Source organism: Mustela nivalis, assembly GCF_964662115.1.
Source record: "Mustela nivalis genome assembly, chromosome: 10".
Classification (NCBI taxonomy): Eukaryota; Metazoa; Chordata; class Mammalia; order Carnivora; family Mustelidae; genus Mustela; species Mustela nivalis.
Genome location: NC_139029.1, coordinates 52128158 through 52146990, shown reverse-complemented (window position 1 = coordinate 52146990; position 18833 = coordinate 52128158). Strand labels below are relative to the sequence as shown.

General features: G+C 37.0%; 1 protein-coding gene across 8 annotated transcripts in view; it reads right to left on the bottom strand.

Annotated features, from left to right (window-relative positions):
* PDE4B (phosphodiesterase 4B) overlaps positions 1-18833 on the bottom strand; it is a 573081-nt gene that overhangs the window by 365196 nt on the left and 189052 nt on the right. For 2 of the 8 annotated variants that reach the window (XM_082686385.1, XM_082686380.1), the window contains exon 1: positions 4404-4830. The exons of the other annotated variants lie outside the window; for them this stretch is intronic. In XM_082686385.1, the coding sequence (XP_082542511.1) occupies positions 4404-4639 (236 nt within the window). In that variant the 5' untranslated portion in view covers positions 4640-4830. Of the gene's footprint in view, positions 1-4403; positions 4831-18833 lie in introns of those variants that run through there. 8 annotated transcript variants of the gene reach the window in all.

Below are 18833 nucleotides of genomic sequence, written 5' to 3'. Positions count from 1 at the left end.
AAAATACAAGTCTTTCTAATACTAACTCCAAGCCAAGGAATATTGCTCCTTGGACAGGGACATTCCCATTAGCAAGCACGGATAGATGGACAGAATGCATTTACTCTTCAGGAGGGGAGAGCTAGGGGAGGTGGGTTGTGAGCCCAGAAAGTAGGGAAGGCCATCATCAGGAACTTTCTTCACAGCATCACTGTTGATGGTGGAGGAGAACCACTGACTGTAGTGAGAACATCAGCAAAGGAAAGAAGGCTGAAGAAGCTGGACACTGTGGCAAGTGCCAGTCAGGAGAAAGCAGGCCACAGGAGTCAGGCAGAATAAGATTATGCCTCAGAAGCTGTCACCCTTTGAGGTTAGGGAAAAATAATATGTTGACCTAAGGACTTAGTTTTCTAACTCCCTAACATTTCACTGACACTTTGTAATGTAAGATGTGTTTTTTATCGATATATATTTTTAAAGATTTTATTTATTTATTTGACAGAGATCACAAGTAGGCAGAGAGGCAGGCAGAGAGAGAGGAAGGGAAGCAGGCTCCCTGCTGAGCAGAGAGATCGATGCATGCAGGGCTCCATCCTAGGACCCTGAGATCATGACCTGAGCCGAAGTCAGAGGCTTTAGCCCACTGAGCCACCCAGGCGCCCCTCGATATATATAATATATATATATATATATATATATTTTTTTTTTGTATCATCTAACATCTACTACTGGGGTTCAAAACTGCAAGGAGAATTTGGAAATTTGGGATGGTGATTCAGAGTCAAATTAATGGGTCACAAAGTAGATGTGCATGGAAGAAGCTAAAGCAATTGAGAATATTTTTTAAATATGTACAACATCTAATCTTGCAAAGAACATGAATGTAGAGTACTCTTATACTCCAAATGAATCTTAAATGAGATAATATACCAGAGCATTCTAGCAACTAATTTAAAATACAGTAAGTGTTGGGAAGCATATAGGTAGAATCAGAATTTCTTCTTGCTCATAGCAATGCTCAATTCTGTATGTTGAGGATATAAAAAAAATAGTTCCTATGGGACCAGTTAACCCTGATCTTTGGATTCATGCAAGTCTTTTTTTTCTTAAAGATTTTATTTATTTATTTGACATGGAGAGAGAGAGAGAGAGAGCACAAACAGGGGGAGCAGCAGGCAGAGGGAGAGGGAGAAGCAGCCTCCCCGCTGAGCAGACGGGGCTCGATCCCAGGACACTGGTATCATGACTTGAGCCAAAGGCAGGCACTTAACCAACAGAGCCACCCAGGCACCCCTTATGCAGGTTCTTATAAGCTTTTCCTTAGTATTTTACTGAGGAGCAAAAATCAGATTTTAAATATTGTTATATACAGACTGATGACCATCCAGAAGCGTTTTCTAATACCTGGACTATGAAGTAGTAAGACTGTGTACCAAAAGAGATTATAGAACTATTTTCTCCAGAGTCATAATAAATAGGGCAGATTTTCATATGTCAAAGATGGAGTAATTGTGGTCTGCCCAAGGGTAAAAGGAAGCAATGAGATAATCACCCAAATTCCTTCCAGATTCAGGATTGTTTAAATAGTCTGATTAGTGACAACCCACTGGATATCTACTTCTGTTTTCAGATATTTTAAAAATAATCCCAGAGTCAATATTTCACAAGTCCTTCTTCAATCTTCTGCCATTAGCCCACACTTCATAACTTGGGTTTTCAAAACCAGAACGACACGTTCTTCTGACCAAAATATGAAATCTACAAATAACTAAAGATAAAAAAAAATTGTTCAGTGGGTTTGGACATAAACTGCATCTTCTGCTTGCTTAGTTTCATCATGAAAATTACTTTAATTTCAATGCTGGAATCAAAACAATCCAGTCTTCTTAAAAGAAGCCTACTGTCTACTGTAAAGTAATAACATGTTTTTAGAGACTTCTAAGTGCATATCTTGGAATTTCTAACTTAAATGCATGGTTTGGAAAATACCAATCATTGATCGTGAAAGGATGGTTACATTTCATCATGACAAAGAAGCAAAAATAACGTACTCACACTCCTATTTACTCATGTAACTATTACATATGATGCTAAAAAAAAAAAAAACCAATGTTTTAGATAAGAAAAAATCATTCAAATACGTAAGATATGTGTATATTTTCTAAAAAGAAATTTTCATGAAGTGTTTCACAAAAATAAATTTGAAAAATACTAAACATATAGCGAAATAAAACAACAGAAATAAATGTGACTATGAACTTAATCAGGACTTGGAAACAAACTGATACAGCTTTACTAAGCATGATGAGAAGGGGAGTATGTGAGTTGAGAGGGGGGAAAAAAGTGAAAATGAATCATGGCCATAACTAATTTTATTAGTTTGATGACTAATGGATTCTTTAAACCTATATTATGGTACATTATAACCAAGTCATGTGTTTTAAAAGGGGGGGTAGTTCTGACAATTTGCAGTAATTTTTGTTTTAACTCGGCTAGAGGATCATTCCAATAGCATAAATTAACTTAGATGTCATTTAATTGTTCTTTTTGTAACTTGCTGCAAGAAAATTTATATAATACATGAGTGAAACTGGCTCTTTCATCACTTTAAAATTTGGGTTCTTTTGAAAAGAAAAAAATCCAGTATTTATAGCTCATGTTCTTAGCACATCAAAAATCTATTCTCAGTAAAAGAAATGTTACATTATTATATTCAGAAACTTTATAATAAGGAAAATATTACCAAAATTTTAGGAAGATTTACCATTACCTGAAAATTAGCTTATTAAAATTAAATGTCCTTCTGGTCAAAATAATGGTTGATATTAATACAAGCAGTAAAACATGTAAGTCTGTTAGTTAATTGTATATTTTCCATCTTTGTTCTTTTTATGAGAATGAATTATACTCACATCCCTTCTCCTATTCAGTTATACTACTTAGCAAACTATATGAAAATACTCACATTAGGGGTGGAGTAAACCACAAGAGAAAGGAGTTCTTCAGTACATACTTATATATAAATCTCTATATACCTATGCTGCCATTGGTAGGCTTTAAAAAACTAATCATGTGCATTCTATGTATGAGACTAAAATTAAGATTTAATTCATTAAAAAGATGACCAAAAAATTCTCCAATGAAGCAACTGTATGAGCAGTAGTCCATTTTCAGAAAACAAAAATAACTGTATCATTTTTAGCTAGGTAAAGTATGCTTTAAGCTAAACACGTGGTACCCATCAAAGGCAAGCTATATATTACTAGGAGTAAGTTGAATTTGCCAAAGCACTGTGCAATGTATGAGACAAACATTTCGGAGGAGTGGAAAGCAGAATGCAAGTAAATATTAATCTGCAAACCCAGACATCCTCGGTTTATAATGCTGGCTGGCCACCTAACATGCAGTGATAAAAATCACTGTTAGAATTGTCTGTCAGAAAAAAAAAAATTATCTGTCAGAAGTACCTACCTGCTCCCTTTATTGCAATGGTCCTTATTAAATAAAAACTATACAGATACCCAGTTTTGAAGGGTATCTTTATCTGAAAGAAAATATATCCTTCAGAGAAATCTGAAATGCCCTAGCACTGATGATGAAAGTTTATTTACTTTCTAGTGGGCTTTTTCTTACACTTCATTATCATACTGATTTAAGAAAGCTCCCCCCTTGTATGTAACATACATGTTAAAGGTGGCAGATTCAGTGCAATTTTTATAGAAAGTTCTTGAATGTATTTACTTGCTATTCCTAAGTAAATGGGGGAATTTATTATTGCCAATCAATCTGAAGTTCTTTTTTTTTTTTTTTCACAAGAGGCTCTTAAAGAAAATAGCAATTTGAAACCAAATCAGACTAAATAACCATGCCATTTCAGAAGTGGGAACTTTGTTCTCCCTTTCCCTAAGTAAAGTCAATAGATCAAAAACCCACTAGTCTCTACACTACAAACATGGCAATGCAACAATGAAGTTTGACTTTAAACATAATCTTAATAAATAAACTAGAACTAAGCTTAAAATACTAATTCTCATACCAAAAATACACTACTGAAAAATGTCAACAACAGCCACCAAACAAAGCCCCCCAAAAAGTCAGCTCTCACCTCAACAAAGATTAAACAAAAACCTGAATGTTTATAACTCCTTCGGTATTTAATTTACCTGGAATCAGCTAGGTATTTTTTATAAGCAGTAATCTTAAAGACTCCCCACAGTTAAAGGCTTATTTTATCTGGAAACAGCTTGGCAGCACAATGATAACTGAATACACAGTACACTGTGTCTTCTCCAGCGGACTCATTCTCCATTCATTTCACACTCGTGGTATGCATTAGGAACGAAATTCAAATGTTCTGTTTTCTACATTTCTGAACCACAGCCACTAATGAAAAGCACTGCAAACACCTCCAAGTCCCGTCTTACCATGTATGAGCCACAGTGAAGCGCCGACGTTGCCGGATGCTTTTATTCACCAGCAACTTTCTGAAAAAGCATGGTGAGTTCCTCGGTGAACTGCGTGGAGAAATTTTAGGAGATGTAGGTCTGTTTCCCGGTAGTCTCGGAAGCTCGAGTTCTAAGTGCATTTGCTCCTTGAAAGTCTTGATGTAAACCTCAGATTCAGAAGCAGTAAGTTCTTTTGAAGACTCTTTGGCTGTCATGTCTTATACAGAGCGCTGGCTTTCACCACCCAAAACAAAAACCTCAAACATAGCAGAGACACAGCTGCAGGTTAGGAGGCTGATGAGTCTGCAAACTGTTTTCCAGTTTAATTTCAGAAGCCGCGGCTCCCGTGCGTGAGCTGCTTAGAGCAAGAGCAGCATACTCGAAGAATGGCAAGTCAGGCTGTCACAAGGAGCTTTATCAGCCAGGCTTTGCCTCTGAAAATGCGCCAAAGTGCTTCCTATGTCAGTAGCCTCCTTGTGGATGAGGTTCGTCTGCAAGCTACACACTGACACTCACTGAATTCATTCAGCTGAATATACCAACTCATGAAATATTCATAAGGGCTTCTGATAAATCCTTTGCATGTATTTTTTAAAATCTTATCAAGCAAGCTGCATTCACTAATGGATAGTCACCAAAACCTAGGCACTTAGTCACCTGTTTTGTTCACACAAAAAGCAGAACTAGAGCCCTTCCAGCATGTGTGATGTTTAAAGTCTTCATTCAGAATTATCTTGCCCTGTAATGCACACAACAGTGACTCCACCTACCAAATGCTTATTGGCCTAGGATTATTTAAATAATTGCACTCTGGTTCCCCCTCAACAACACTCTTCATTGCTCAGATTTTCACAAAATTTGTAAAGCTACTGTGCTCTTCACAGTGAAAACATTAAATCAGGGACTATCAAAAAGCCTAGCTAAAACAACCCCCCATATTCCATTTTCTGAATGAAAAAGCTGATTTGCTGAAGTTTTTCTTTTCCCTCCCCTCTCCAGAAGATCCAAAACAGCATCAACATTTACAAAAAAAAAAAAAAAAAGTCAGCTAACAGGAAAACATTGGATTTGGTTCATTTCCCTGAGGAATTTAAAAGCTAATCTTTATTCCAATAAACATTACCCTCATTCTTCTGTTTAAGCTCATTGTTAAAGGGTTGCCCACAGCAGCCACTCTGTTAGTTAGATGCAAAGTCACTTCTGAAACCCAAAGCTCCGCAAAACAGAAATGGAGGTAACAACCAGGAAAAACGCTGCCCAGGAAAAACACTGCCCGGGAAAGTGCAGAGTCCAAAGGCAAGCGCTGTGCGCACACATGTGTGTAAGTGTGCACATGCGCACACGGACAAAGGCACATGCCTGCTCACGTACTCGGGTAGGTGTGCAAGACAGTTTACATCTGTGAGTGTGTGTGTGTACTTTGTTCACAAGGGCTTGCAAATGAGACGTATAGGCAGGGGAATCAAAAAAATGTCTCAAGTTCCAAAGCAAATCATTATAACCTGAAATTTCATTTAGAAATAGACTGGAATCCAGCTCCTATACTACAAAAGGCACATGGAAGGGAAAGGAATATGGTGCTGCTCAAACTGTACGGATGTAGAAAGCCTGCTCCAGCAATGATTGCCACCAGGGCCAGCCTGATCTCACAAAAATTTGACAAAGCACAATTCCGGCTAGTCCGCGAGAGGCAGTTAAGAAATGATTCACAGGAAGACTTCAGGGAATAGGAAGACATTAATTCTCCTCTAAGGTGTGAGGACTTCCACCTTTATAAAAGTCATTCCCATATGTCATGTACTCTGGCTGAATATCTGAAGGACCAAATAAGAGCAGACGATGACCTAGAAAAAGAGAAACCCCACACCAGCCTTTGGGGGAATTTGGTCAATGCTAACAGAAGAGATATAAACTCCTAGCATACAGGTACTATCTTGGAAAGATACCAATACTGCAATCATACACTCGGAATATTTCGTGACTGAAGTCAAGTCAGGAAATTTCATAGTTGTAACAAATCCCAGTAATCACCTTATACAGCTACTCATTTCAAAGACAGATAGTCCTAGAGAACTTGAGTAACGTGTCCCATGTCATATTTGTAGTTGATGTTAGAGCTAAAGATAAAGAAGATAAAGTCCACAGGCTTTCTAATTCCCAAGAGAGCACTCTTTCATTATATGAAACTGAGAAGCCAAAAAAGTCAGTTTGTCCAGCTAGGCCCTGGCACATCTTCCGTATATATTTAAATATATTTTAACTGCCCTACTTGAGAATGGATTGTTAGTAATATCATGGCAGGACATATTGCTGGTACCTATTATTTACTGCATGACAAAAACAAAGCTAGGACTTTCCTCTGACAATCATGTGATTTAAAACTGAGACATGAGAATATATGATCCTACCAATATTCACTCAAAAAAAAAAAAAAAAGACAATTTGAAGTTACCAAGGTCTTTCTCAGATTCACTTTTTAAGGCTGCCAAAATATAGGAAGAATTTCAGGGATTGTTTTTCTCCCAAATGATGGCAATTTTCATAACCTAGATTTAGCCGTACGTAAACCAGGGTTCAGATAAGGAAATACTGCCAGAGCATTCACTTACCTGAAGCAGCATAATGATGTAATTATAATTACTTCTGATTCTTTTGGGCAATTTATGTGACATTATGTGACATTTCACATTACTCTTTTCATTTGCCCACTATGACAAGCCAATGTCCCAGTTAAAGAAATTTTGAGAGACATCTTAAGAAATAAAATTCTCAAAAATAAAATCTTGTTAACTCTACCTAGTTTTGATAATATTAAGGAATACCAAAGACAGTTAATTGAGATGCAAAACTTAAAAGATAATCAGACTATTTTAAAGCCTGAATTAGTTACCTCTGAAGAAAGGAAATGCATGTCCACAGGTAAATGCATTAAAGTTTGTTTCCAGAGCCAAAATGCCAAATAGAAACTCAATACCCTGTTAAACACTGAAGTCAAGAAGGAATCCAGAAAGTAGGAAACAAGAGATGGTATCTAAGAAAAAGTACACAAAAGCAGAGTAAAGGCAGATAATACCCTGTATATTTCAGCAAAGAATACACTGTTCGGAGAGAGAAAGCCAGGAGAACTGAAGAAAAAGCCCAGAAGAAAGCAAACAGAGTTTACGTGCCCTTCTGAGAGCCTAGGAAGAAGCCAAAGTAAAAACCTTCCTATCTATACGCCATGCTTAGTCCTTGGCACCTCAAAAGGAGAGATGAGTAATTCTGAGTCAATTTATTAGTGCGCAGATAGTTGCCCTTGGGAATTACTTGAGAATTCCAATTATAGCTCTGTCTCAATTTTAAATAATGAAATTCCTGGTATCCACATCCTGTGAAAGCAATAAGGATCAAGAATTTTTCATAACAAAATATCATTAAAGGATGTGAATAGAGTTATATGGTTAAAAACAATCAATAATGTATTATTTATTAATATGAGAGACAACTTAAAAACATTCTGACTTTTCATTAAACTGAAATGGAAAGTAAATTAATTACAACCAAACAAAATGATAAACTTAGAGTGCAAGTATTAGAACATTGTTTAAATGCATTTTAAGGCTTATGGTTTTGTAATCAAATTATTTTAAATGAAATCAATTATACTCTTTCCATATTCATTATCTCTCAGACTTTATAAGTTTACCTGGAATAAATTTTCTCTGAACTGAGTGACCAATTTTTAACTAACTGCCATTATAAAACTGAAGTATTTTAAAGGCATAAAACCACAGATTCTATGCAATATTATGCATAACAGTGTTGAACATGAAATAGCATGGCTCACATTTACTAAAAATACAAATCTGGATATTTGAGAAGACAGAATTTACTCAGAAGCTTCTTTCTGAAGAGGAATAGATTTAAGACTATCAATATTAACCGAGTTAAACCATTGTGGATTATATCTTTATGTCACTGACCCGTGCTCTTTTTCTAAAACAACATGCCATCTGAGCACAGCCATTAGGCTCTACTCAATTAAATACAGACAAGCTCTTCTTTCAGTCAGACAAGGTAAGAAGTGAATATACAGAACACCAGGAAACACTGGTAGCTTCTTTTAACAGAATGCCCCACTCACCACAGATGGCAACTTCTCCCAATTTCTCTATTTCAGAAATTTCTTTATTTGAAGAAATAGAGTTGGAGTTATTCTAACATGACTTCGGAAGAGATAACATTCAGCTGAATGGAAATAGTTGTCTAGCCATCTTGGAGCAGAACCTTAACTGACCACTCTTTTTAGAATTAAGGATTACAAAAGAGGAGTTTTTATTGATTACATATCCACTGGGTGCTCAACGTTGTTGTAAGCATTTCAACAAGTTATTTCCATTTATACTCATTATAAACTATCTGACAGGTGGTATTGAAATCTTTGTTGGACTTCCCGATAGTATCAACCTCTGAGGGTTCTTGAGGGCTGGGCTGAGTCTTGTTCATTTCTAGAATATGGAACCGAGTCTGGCACAGAGTCGATACTCAATAAATATTTGTAGAATGAATGCCCATTATTTGGTCATTTTCAGATGAGATCATCAAGATACAAAATTGTATCCTTTTAAGAAGTTGACCCTACACTTTGTTTTTGTAACAAAGGAACCTAATGGGACAAAAGAGGGAATGCATGCTCCCAGGGTGGTCTGGTCATGTCACCAAAAGTATATTTTCTCAAGTACTATATGTCCTTGACTCTGAAGTCATCTAGCATGTTATCTTTATAAAATAATATGAATGCTTCACTTTCATCCATATGACACTACTTAATTACTCAGTATTACAAATTTAGTGCTCCAGAAGGATCAGTTTTAACTCGTACCATCTCCAAAGTCCGCTGAATTCCAGGGAGGGAAGCTATATTGCTTGAGAGCAAGAACTTTGTTTTGTTCACCAGTATAATCCCAATACTCAGGACATTATTGACCACACAGTAGATATTCAAATAAATATTTTTTGGATGAATAAATGAATGATCTCCTCAGTACAGAATATGATTGGTGGGGGGTAGGTTGGCCAAAATGGGATACATGACCTCTCTCAAAGGACAGCAAGAGTGATAGTGGCATTAACCCATAACCCTTCCACAATTCTGCACATTATTTTATGTAGCTTCACTGCCTAAACATGTTACTTCTCTACTTTCTTGGCCAAGAATACTGTCTTATCCATTAAGGCTAAACCCAAAGAACCGGATTCATCTGCAGAATGTTTCGGAGGATATCACACTACATATTTTTGTTTGTCTCCCAGAGTAACCTATGAGCTCTCCAAAGACATAAACTATTTCACTCATGTCTTTATCTCCACAGCCTGACATTGCTCTGATTGATTAATATTTGTGGATTGAAAACAGGAATAGAAAATGAACACAGTGCCCAAATCATGCCACATATTGTTCTCACTGTCTTGACAGCCAGTCCAGCCAATATCCTAACTTCTTGTACTTGAGCTTACAAATGTTTCCAAAATAAGCTTCTTAAATCCTAGCGGTATGGTTATGTTTCCCATTTTAACTAGCATATCCTCATTCTTAAAAATAAATAAACAAATAAAAATTGCTATTATTACTATTATTATCATTCCTACTGCAGGGCTAAAGCGGAATGTCCATGTATCACGATCTCCCTTCATTAGGTGGTATACAGATAGGACAGACTGGCGAGGCCCTCTCCTCATGGTGCTTTCTGGTTTTGGCAGAGTAATTAGGTGCTTCTCTCTCAAAGCATATCCTCTTAAGGCAGACTGCATAGGCAAAAATACTAAGGAAGCTCCTCTCTTTGTTTCCTAGGTCATTGTTAACATCAAAATATATTAGCAAAGATGAGTCAGATACCTAAATGCAAGGAGAGAAACTGTTCCCAGGGTAGGTGTTTTTAAATCTGCATTTCAAGAAGATATTCCAGTTCCCAAAGATAATACTAACCTGTCAGCAAATTTTTTAAAAGGGTGATTTCAAATGAAAAGGATATTAGGAACATATATGTTAAAAACAAAGGCACATTGGGAAAACCTCTTTCTCTAAATGAGCTTGTATCTCTCTATTATTTCTACTCTGTCAGTGGTCTTCTGTGAAATATATAAAGAAAAATGGTATGGTATTAAACTATAGTTCAAATTTTTAAATGTAAACAATTATCTGTATAAGACCAATTAACTATGATACTGTAGAGATCATAAAAAGAATATAGCACACATGAAAACTAAGTCAAATTCACTCCGCTGCTCTTAAAAAAGAGACTAATACTGGGACGCCTGGGTGGCTCAGTTGGTTAAGCAGCTGCCTTCGGCTCAGGTCATGATCCCAGCATCCTGGGATCGAGTCCCACATCAGGCTCCTTGCTCGGCGGGGAGCCTGCTTCTCCCTCTGCCTCTGCCTGCCATTCTGTCTGCCTGTGCTCGCTCTCTCCCCCCCTCTCTCTCTCTGATAAATAAATAAAATCTTTAAAAAAAAAAAAAAGACTAATACTCAGGGATCCATTCATGTTTGAGTATGTATTTGCAAGTATTTTACAGAAACAATATTTTCCTAAATTAGTTTGAGTCTTCCTAAATTAAATGAGTCTACAAATGGTACAGAATACACATGAATATGGAAAGTGTTTCCCAAAATGGTGGATTTGATCATGATTGGCTCACTGAATTTCAGCATTTGTGTATTTACAACACATTCTGTTAAAGTCTATTCGCATTAAAAGTTTTTTTTTAATTCAGTAACATTAATGATGATGGCTTTTTGATGTATAACAAAGAAAGCAAAATTTTACCTATTAAGACTATGTATGAAATTCTATTATTAAGAAGTAACTTAAATTTGGGGTGTCTGAGTGGTTCAGCTTTTAAGCATCTGCCTTCGGCTCAGGTCATGATCCCAGGATCCCAGCATCCAGGGATCAAGCCCCACCTCAACCTCCCTGCTCAGTGGGGAGCCTGCTGCTCCCTCTCCAACTCCCCAGTGTTTATATTCTCTCTCTTGCTATCTCTATCATAAATAAATAAAATCTTTAAAAAAAAAAAAGAAGTAACTTAAATTTAATTTCATATAAGTATTTTATACCAATTAAACACTGCAATATTAGCATATGTAAAATCCAAGAGTGGGGATATTTTATATGTAAGCATGCTAAACTTTGTAGCAAAGACATTTAAATAGAATGTATATTTTTATAAAGCTCCCTTGGTTACTTTTCATCTTTCTTGTTTTATTTTTAAATTTATCATACAATAAGATTGACCTTTTTTGGTTCACTGTTCCATGAAATTTAACACGTCTGGATTCATATAACCTTTATTATAATCAGGATATCGAACAGTTCTGTTAACCCCAAAATTCTCTTGACCTATACCTTTATAGTTATACCTTCTCTACACTCCTGATTTCTGGGAATCCCTAATCTATTCTCCACCACTGTAATTTAATGTTTTCAGTAATGTCATAAATAGGGGATCACATGGTACTTAACCTTTCAAGACCAACTTCTTTCACTCAGTACAATGTCTGACATTTAGACAATGTTACATTTATTAATAGCTCATTCTTTTACCGCCACATAGTTTTCTGTTGTATAGATGAACCCAGGTTTTGTTTTGTTTTGTTTTGTTTTTAATCCATTCACCACTGAAGGGACATTTGGGCCATTTCTAGTATGGGGCAATTTTGAATAGAGCTGTGATAAATACCATGTGCACATTTTTGTGTAAATATATGTTGTCATTCCTCTATGGCAAATGCCAAGTAGTGGGATTTCTGGGTCACAGGCTAAGTGTATATTCCTCTTTATAACAAAAAATCAAGTTGTTTTCCAGAACAGAGGCATCATTTTGCATTTCCATCAGCAACTCGAAGGTTCCCAGCAGCCCCGTGGACTTGCTAGCACTTTGTCTTTTCGGTATTTTAGCCATTCTAATAAATGCGTAGTATATACCTCATACTGATTGTAGTTTACAGTTCCCTAGTGGCTAATGTTGACCATGTTTCCATATGCTGATTTGCCATTAGGACAGCCTCTTTGTAAAGTGTCTGTTTAAGATTCTTGCCCATTTTCAATTTAGACTGTTTCTTTTCTAACCATGGAGACTTCTTCCCCAATCTTCCCACTAACATTTACTTTCCAGAATTCTCAAATAGCTAATCCATGCATTCTGTCCAGCACCTCAAGCTGTATTTAGGCATAGAAAGAGAATGGAGCATGATTATTCCCATCTTACCTCGAAACAAACCATTAATATGATAATATCAGCTACAAAACCTGGAAGTTTCAAATTGACTTTATAGTTTATAACACTTTTACATTAGCAACATTATTCCTGAAGACTTTAATGTTTACATTATTGACTTGGCCATTCCTTTACCCCTGGGGGGCTTGCATTTGGACTATTGGAGTGACCTCTAACATTCACCCTTGCTGTAATTAGTCCTCAGTGTGGCTTCTAAGGGCTGGGGCTCCATCACCAAAGAACCAGAATGTCTGATGCATTTTGTGGCTAGTTAGAAAGAGGCCCCTCTAGAAATGGATTCTAGGTGACTCCCAATTTCTCTTACCCTGACCACTTTTCAAAGCAATAGTTTTCTTTTTCCACTGTGGCATCATGAATACTTCTGAAAGAAACCCAACCTTTTCACTCCTTCTCCTTACTTATTTCTATGTTTCTCCTAATTTACACATGCTTCAAAGATATTCTTACCAGGTGGGTACTATATGCCAAGAATAGGACATCCTATTATCTTTGGTAAGTCTACACTATTGCTTGAAATTTTCATATTTGATACTCCACATAAAATCACAATTCTAAAGAGCTTTGTTTTTATTTTAGTGAATCTTTATTCTCTACATACATAATAAGTCTTCATTGGCAATGATGGTATACCATCTGAGAAAGCTTCAGCATCAGTCTTATAACTGCTTCCTTATATTTATGTGATTTACAAAAAAACTCTATGCTCCTAGAGAGTAAAAACCATAATATGTTCCTTTTTTTTTGAGTGGCTAACATTTTTATTTCAAAAATCAGGATATTGTATGTAACACTTTCTGAAAAATAAGTAAGACGTAATTAAATGAACTCTGTGGATTTTTTTTATTAAAGCATATTCATTTGACACTAAATATTAAGTGAAGTCACAACTATAATACTCATCAATATTCAAATTCTTTATGTGTCAACCTGAAAAATTCTTGCACACATATAAAAAATACTTTGTGTATAATAAATGAATGTTTAAAAACCCAGGAATATGAATTAATAGTATGTACATAATCACTGGTATTAAGTTAACTCATAGTTAAATGTTAATATGAGTCAGGCACTGAGCTAGTTCAAAGAAAACTACAGTGAGTAAACTAGACCATGTCCATCCTCATGGTACTTACAGTCTAATGGCACAATATCATAGTTCAATTCTAATCATAATTCTAAACTAATCTGCCTCATTATTCACCTGCTCTCCTTTTAAAGGAGGTCAAAACCGGGTTCTCTTCTATATCCCACAGTTCTTGGGTTCCTCTCTATTTCACAGTAGATTATCCTCATTCAGAATGTCCTACAAGATAAATAAGGAAGCATTCTTGATCAAGAGGGTTTTTTCCCCCTAAGCATACCCTGCCAGTCCTTATTCCTTACTCCTAGCTCAGCATATAATTTTTTTTTAATACTGAAGGAATGTTCATGCCCACCCAGTACACACACCAACTGATGCAAACAAACAAACAAACAAACAAACAAATAGAACCTCTTGTTTCATCTCTCTCTGAATTCTAACTGGGGCATAGGTAATTTCCGTCCAGTTTTTAAAGTAAATAGCAAGTAGTTTCTCTTCCTCTTAAACTAAAGTATGACTCCCAGTGGTTTTAGTTCTGTGACTTGGAATTACAATGCCTAAGTCACATGAACGACTTTCAAAGATCTATCCTCTAACACTTGACTTTATACGCTAAATAACTACAGCTCTTCCAACTATTCCTTATCAAACACAGATCAGATACTTTTTTAACACCTAGGCTGAACTTTTGACATATGTAATAGTAATGGGAGAGGGTGTTTTGGTTTGCTGGGTCTGCCATTACAAATACCACAGATCAAGTGGATTAAACAACAGATATTTATTATCTCCAGTACTGGATGTCAGAAGTCCAAGAGCAAGCTGTCAGCAGGACTGCCTGCTTCTGAGGGCTGTCTTCCCTCATGCATGACTCTGTGTTCACATTTCCCCTTTTGTAAGAACACCAGTACTACAGGATTAGGGTCCATTTTAATGACCTCATTTTACCTTGATTACATCTATAAAGATCCTGTCTCCAAATAAGGTCACACTGTAAGGTAATGGAGATTAGAACTTCAACATATTAATATGGGAGGAACATAAGTCAACTTGTAACTTTCTACCTTCTGACTCCTCAAAATTCATGTCCTTTTCACATGCAAAATATATTGATCCCATTAAATGTTGCCAAAATTCTTATCATTCTAGCATCAACTCTGAGTCCAAAAGCTCATTTAAATCATCCAAATCAATTATGGGCAAAATCTTGGGCAAGATTCATTTTGGGACAAAATTTCCTCTTCATCGTGGGGTGCCTGGGTGGCTCAGTGGGTTAAAGCCTCTGCCTTCAGCTCAGGTCAAGATCCCAGGTTCCTGGAATCGAGCCCCACATAGGGCTCTCTGCTCCGCGGGGAGCCTGCTTTCTTCTCTCTCTCTCTGCCTGCCTCTCTGCCTACTTGTGGTATCTGTCTGTCAAATAAATAAATAAAATCTTTAAAAAAAAATTTCCTCTTCATTTGTGAACCTATGATACCAGACAGAAACAAGAGGTAGGACAGGCACAGGATAGGTATTTCCATTCCAAAAGGGATACACTTAAAAGAGGAAAGGGTCATGGGTCCCAAGCAAGTCTGAAACCTATTAGAACAATTTCCATTAGAATCTGAAACTTGAAAGTAATCTTTTTTTGCTCAGTGCTTGGTCCTCTGGGCCCTCAGCCCTGAGCAGTGGGGGCCCTGCCATCCAGAACCAAGGAAATGGATCGTCCTCTAAAACTAAGGAAGAGGCTCCTTTCTGGAATCAAGGAGGAAATGGCCCCACCTTCCTGGGCTTGTGCCTTCTGGGCTTGTAGTGTCAGTAGCAGCCACTGGCCTCTGAATCACCTTCAAGGTTGTTCTTCACTTTTCTTGTAGGATTACACATGCTTGAAAGTTTGGATAGATCTACCAGCCTGTTTCCTACCTGTGCAATCTCAGAAGTCTAACAGCCTTCCTTCCTTTCATTCTGGCTCTGTCTCCCTTTGATCCAAACTGACAGTGTTTCTGTTGATACACATTTTTTCAAAAACCTGGGTGTCTCCCATGCAATTCACAGGGGTCCAAGCCATCAGACAAGAGAGTCCATTACAGATCTTTTCTGGGTAACCACAGCTCTATTCCTGACTTCTGCCGAGATGACTGGATCCATGGGTTGCATGACTGTCCAGCTATACCCTTGATGTTCCCTCTAGAACATATTCTCTCTCTCTCTCTCTCTCTCTCTTTTTTTTTTTACAAGAGGAAAAAGCCAAGAATTTCCCAAGTCTTCAACCCCTGGTTTCTTTTTACCTAACAATTTCTTCTTCAATGTATCTCTCTCCTCTTCTATTTTACTTAAGCAGAAAGGAGAAACCAAGTCATGTCATCAACACTCTGCCTAGAAATCTTGGCTGACAATCCAAGTTTGTCATTTAAAATTTCTTCTTTCCACCCACAAAAAAACTAGAACATAATTCAGCCAAGTTCTTTGCCACTTTAAACAAGGATGACCTGTCCTCCAGCGTTCAACTGCATGTTCTTCACTCCCACCTAAGACCTCAGCAGAAGCACCTTAACATTCATATTTCTTCCAAGTCTCCTCAAGGTAATCTAGCTGCTACCCACAACTCTTTCTCAATTCCAAAGCCACGTCCACATTTTTAAGCATCTGTTACAGTAGTACCCAACTTCCTGGTACCAAAATCCCCAAACCAGTATTAATGGGACAGGGCTGCTTAGCCCTAGGTGTTTAAACAACATAAATTTATTGCCTCACGGTTTTGGAAGCTAGAAGTACAAAATCAAGGTGTTGGCAGACTTGGTTCCTTCTGAGGGTTGTGAGGGGAGGATATTTTCTAGGCTTCTCTTCAGGGAGTGAAAGGCAGAAGGAGAAAGAGAGCAAGTTGGGGGACAAGATATAATAACTAGTATTTATTGAGAGCTTACTATGTACTAGGTGCTTTTGCATACATTATCATCATATACCTTGCAATAGTCCTTTGAAGTATGAACAAATGAACAAACCGAATTAGAGGAAAGTAAGCTGAATTACCCAATATCATCCAGTTAGTAAGGATTTGAATCTAAAGTCACTGAACTTCAAAACTTATACTCTCATCTGCTATACTGCATTGCAAAGGAAAAACAAGAAGAAAACACAAGGATATGCCCTAAATATAAAGAAAATCTCACTGTATAAAAACTTTTTAACTTAAATTGTTATATCCAGAAACTAGAATTGCTTCTTTATAAATGCCATAACAGAAAATAATTTGAAGATGCAATAAAAATTACTGGTTTCACCTCAGCAGCAACTGAGTTATTTTCTAAATAATTTTGTCTGGGAGAGCCTGGGTGGCTCAGTGAGTTAAGTGTCTGCCTTCTGCTCTAGTCATGATCCCAGAGTCCCTGGAGCCCAGCAGCAGGCTCCCTGCTCAGTGGGGAGTCTGCTTCTCCCTCTGCCCTTCACCCCGCTCGTGCTCACTCTTTCTCTCTCTCTCTCTCACTCTCTCTCAAATAAATAAATAAAATCTTTACAACAGCAACAATAATAATTTTGTCTGAATGTGCTCTTATTAGTTGTAAGTCAACTTTGCGAGGGAGAACAATGGCCAATGGGAATTAGCACATTCATTCATTGCAGCTCAACATTACAATTTATTTAACCTTCCTATGTTGTTAAAAACCATGAATTTTTCCTATAAATCTCCTTTTATTTCTGATCTTAAATATTAAAGATAAGAAATATCCTCCTATGATTCTATTTCTAGCCTGTTTCAGCTTCCAGACAGAGACTCATGAAATATTTTTTAACTCCCAGGTTAAAAATTTCATTCTCTTGGTTATCATTACTAGGAACAGTATTTTCCTATGAAATCCATACGGACTGGGCACCTGGGTGGCTCAGTCATTAAGCATCTGCCTCCAGCTCAGGTCTGGATTCCAGGGTCCTGAGATCGAGCCCCACATCAGGCTCCCTGTTCGGTGGGAAGCCTGCTTCTCCCTCTTCCACTTCCCCCTGCTTGGGTTCCCTCTCTCGCTGGGTCTCTCCCTGTTAAAAAATTTAATAAAATCTTTAAAAAAAAAAGAAAAGAAAAGAAAAGAAAAGAAATCCAAGTTCAAGTTCTGGGCTTGGATGTTAAACTGTTTTATTTGTGCTACCTTAGCCATAACCAATATTTTTATTTTATTTTTGGCAATTTACAAATTGTAGAAGTGAGAGACCAACTTTTTAATGACACCACTTTTGTGTCATCTCTACATTTTTATCTTCTTTGGAACGCGGGTCCACATTTAGCAGATACACTAAGGTGCCACCTCATACCAACCCCCAAAGGAAAATGTAGGGGCTCTTTAATTCCACTTCTCAATCTGTGTTAGCACCAGTTCTTGGTTCAGTTTTTCTGGATTTCCAGACACGTTTTGGGATTCAATCTGGGTTACAGTACCCACTAAAATTCATGCCCACCGCTTGCCATACCCAGAAGCCAAAGAAAATTTCATCTTCAGAAAAATATACATGCAAAGTAAAGCATATTGAGAACATAAATGAGACTCAAATAAAAAAGAAAAGGAACACCCTTCCCCCTACATAGCAGGTGACTTACACTCTAAAATCACAGCCTATGATTATGCCTGTAGATTCCATCAGATTATTTTTTACTGCTAAGGAAATGTGCCTCTTAAGGCAGAGATCCAAATTTCTGAATCGTGACAGCAACAGCTGAAGACTAAAGATAGACAGTCAAAATAGCATTTTCTGTACATTTTCAGTTGTTAAAAAAGCAGTTACAGTACATAATGTATGAAGTATATTGTTTTAATCCTGTGATGGCTCCACAGGGGAAAGACTTATGGCAGAAAGTATTATTTCCTGCTTTCATCGTACACACATCTTTAAAATGGTGATGGCTTCTTTTCTTAATAGAGTATCTCCCTATTTTATGAGACAAAACGTTCCTGTTTTAAATAAATGTTGAATTTACATGTGACCTATCACACGGCCAAGTACACTCACCTCAGGGGCTATTTGCTTTTTACCTCTTCCTGGAAAACTCCTTCTCTAGATCTTCCTATGGTTTCCTCAGACTCTGT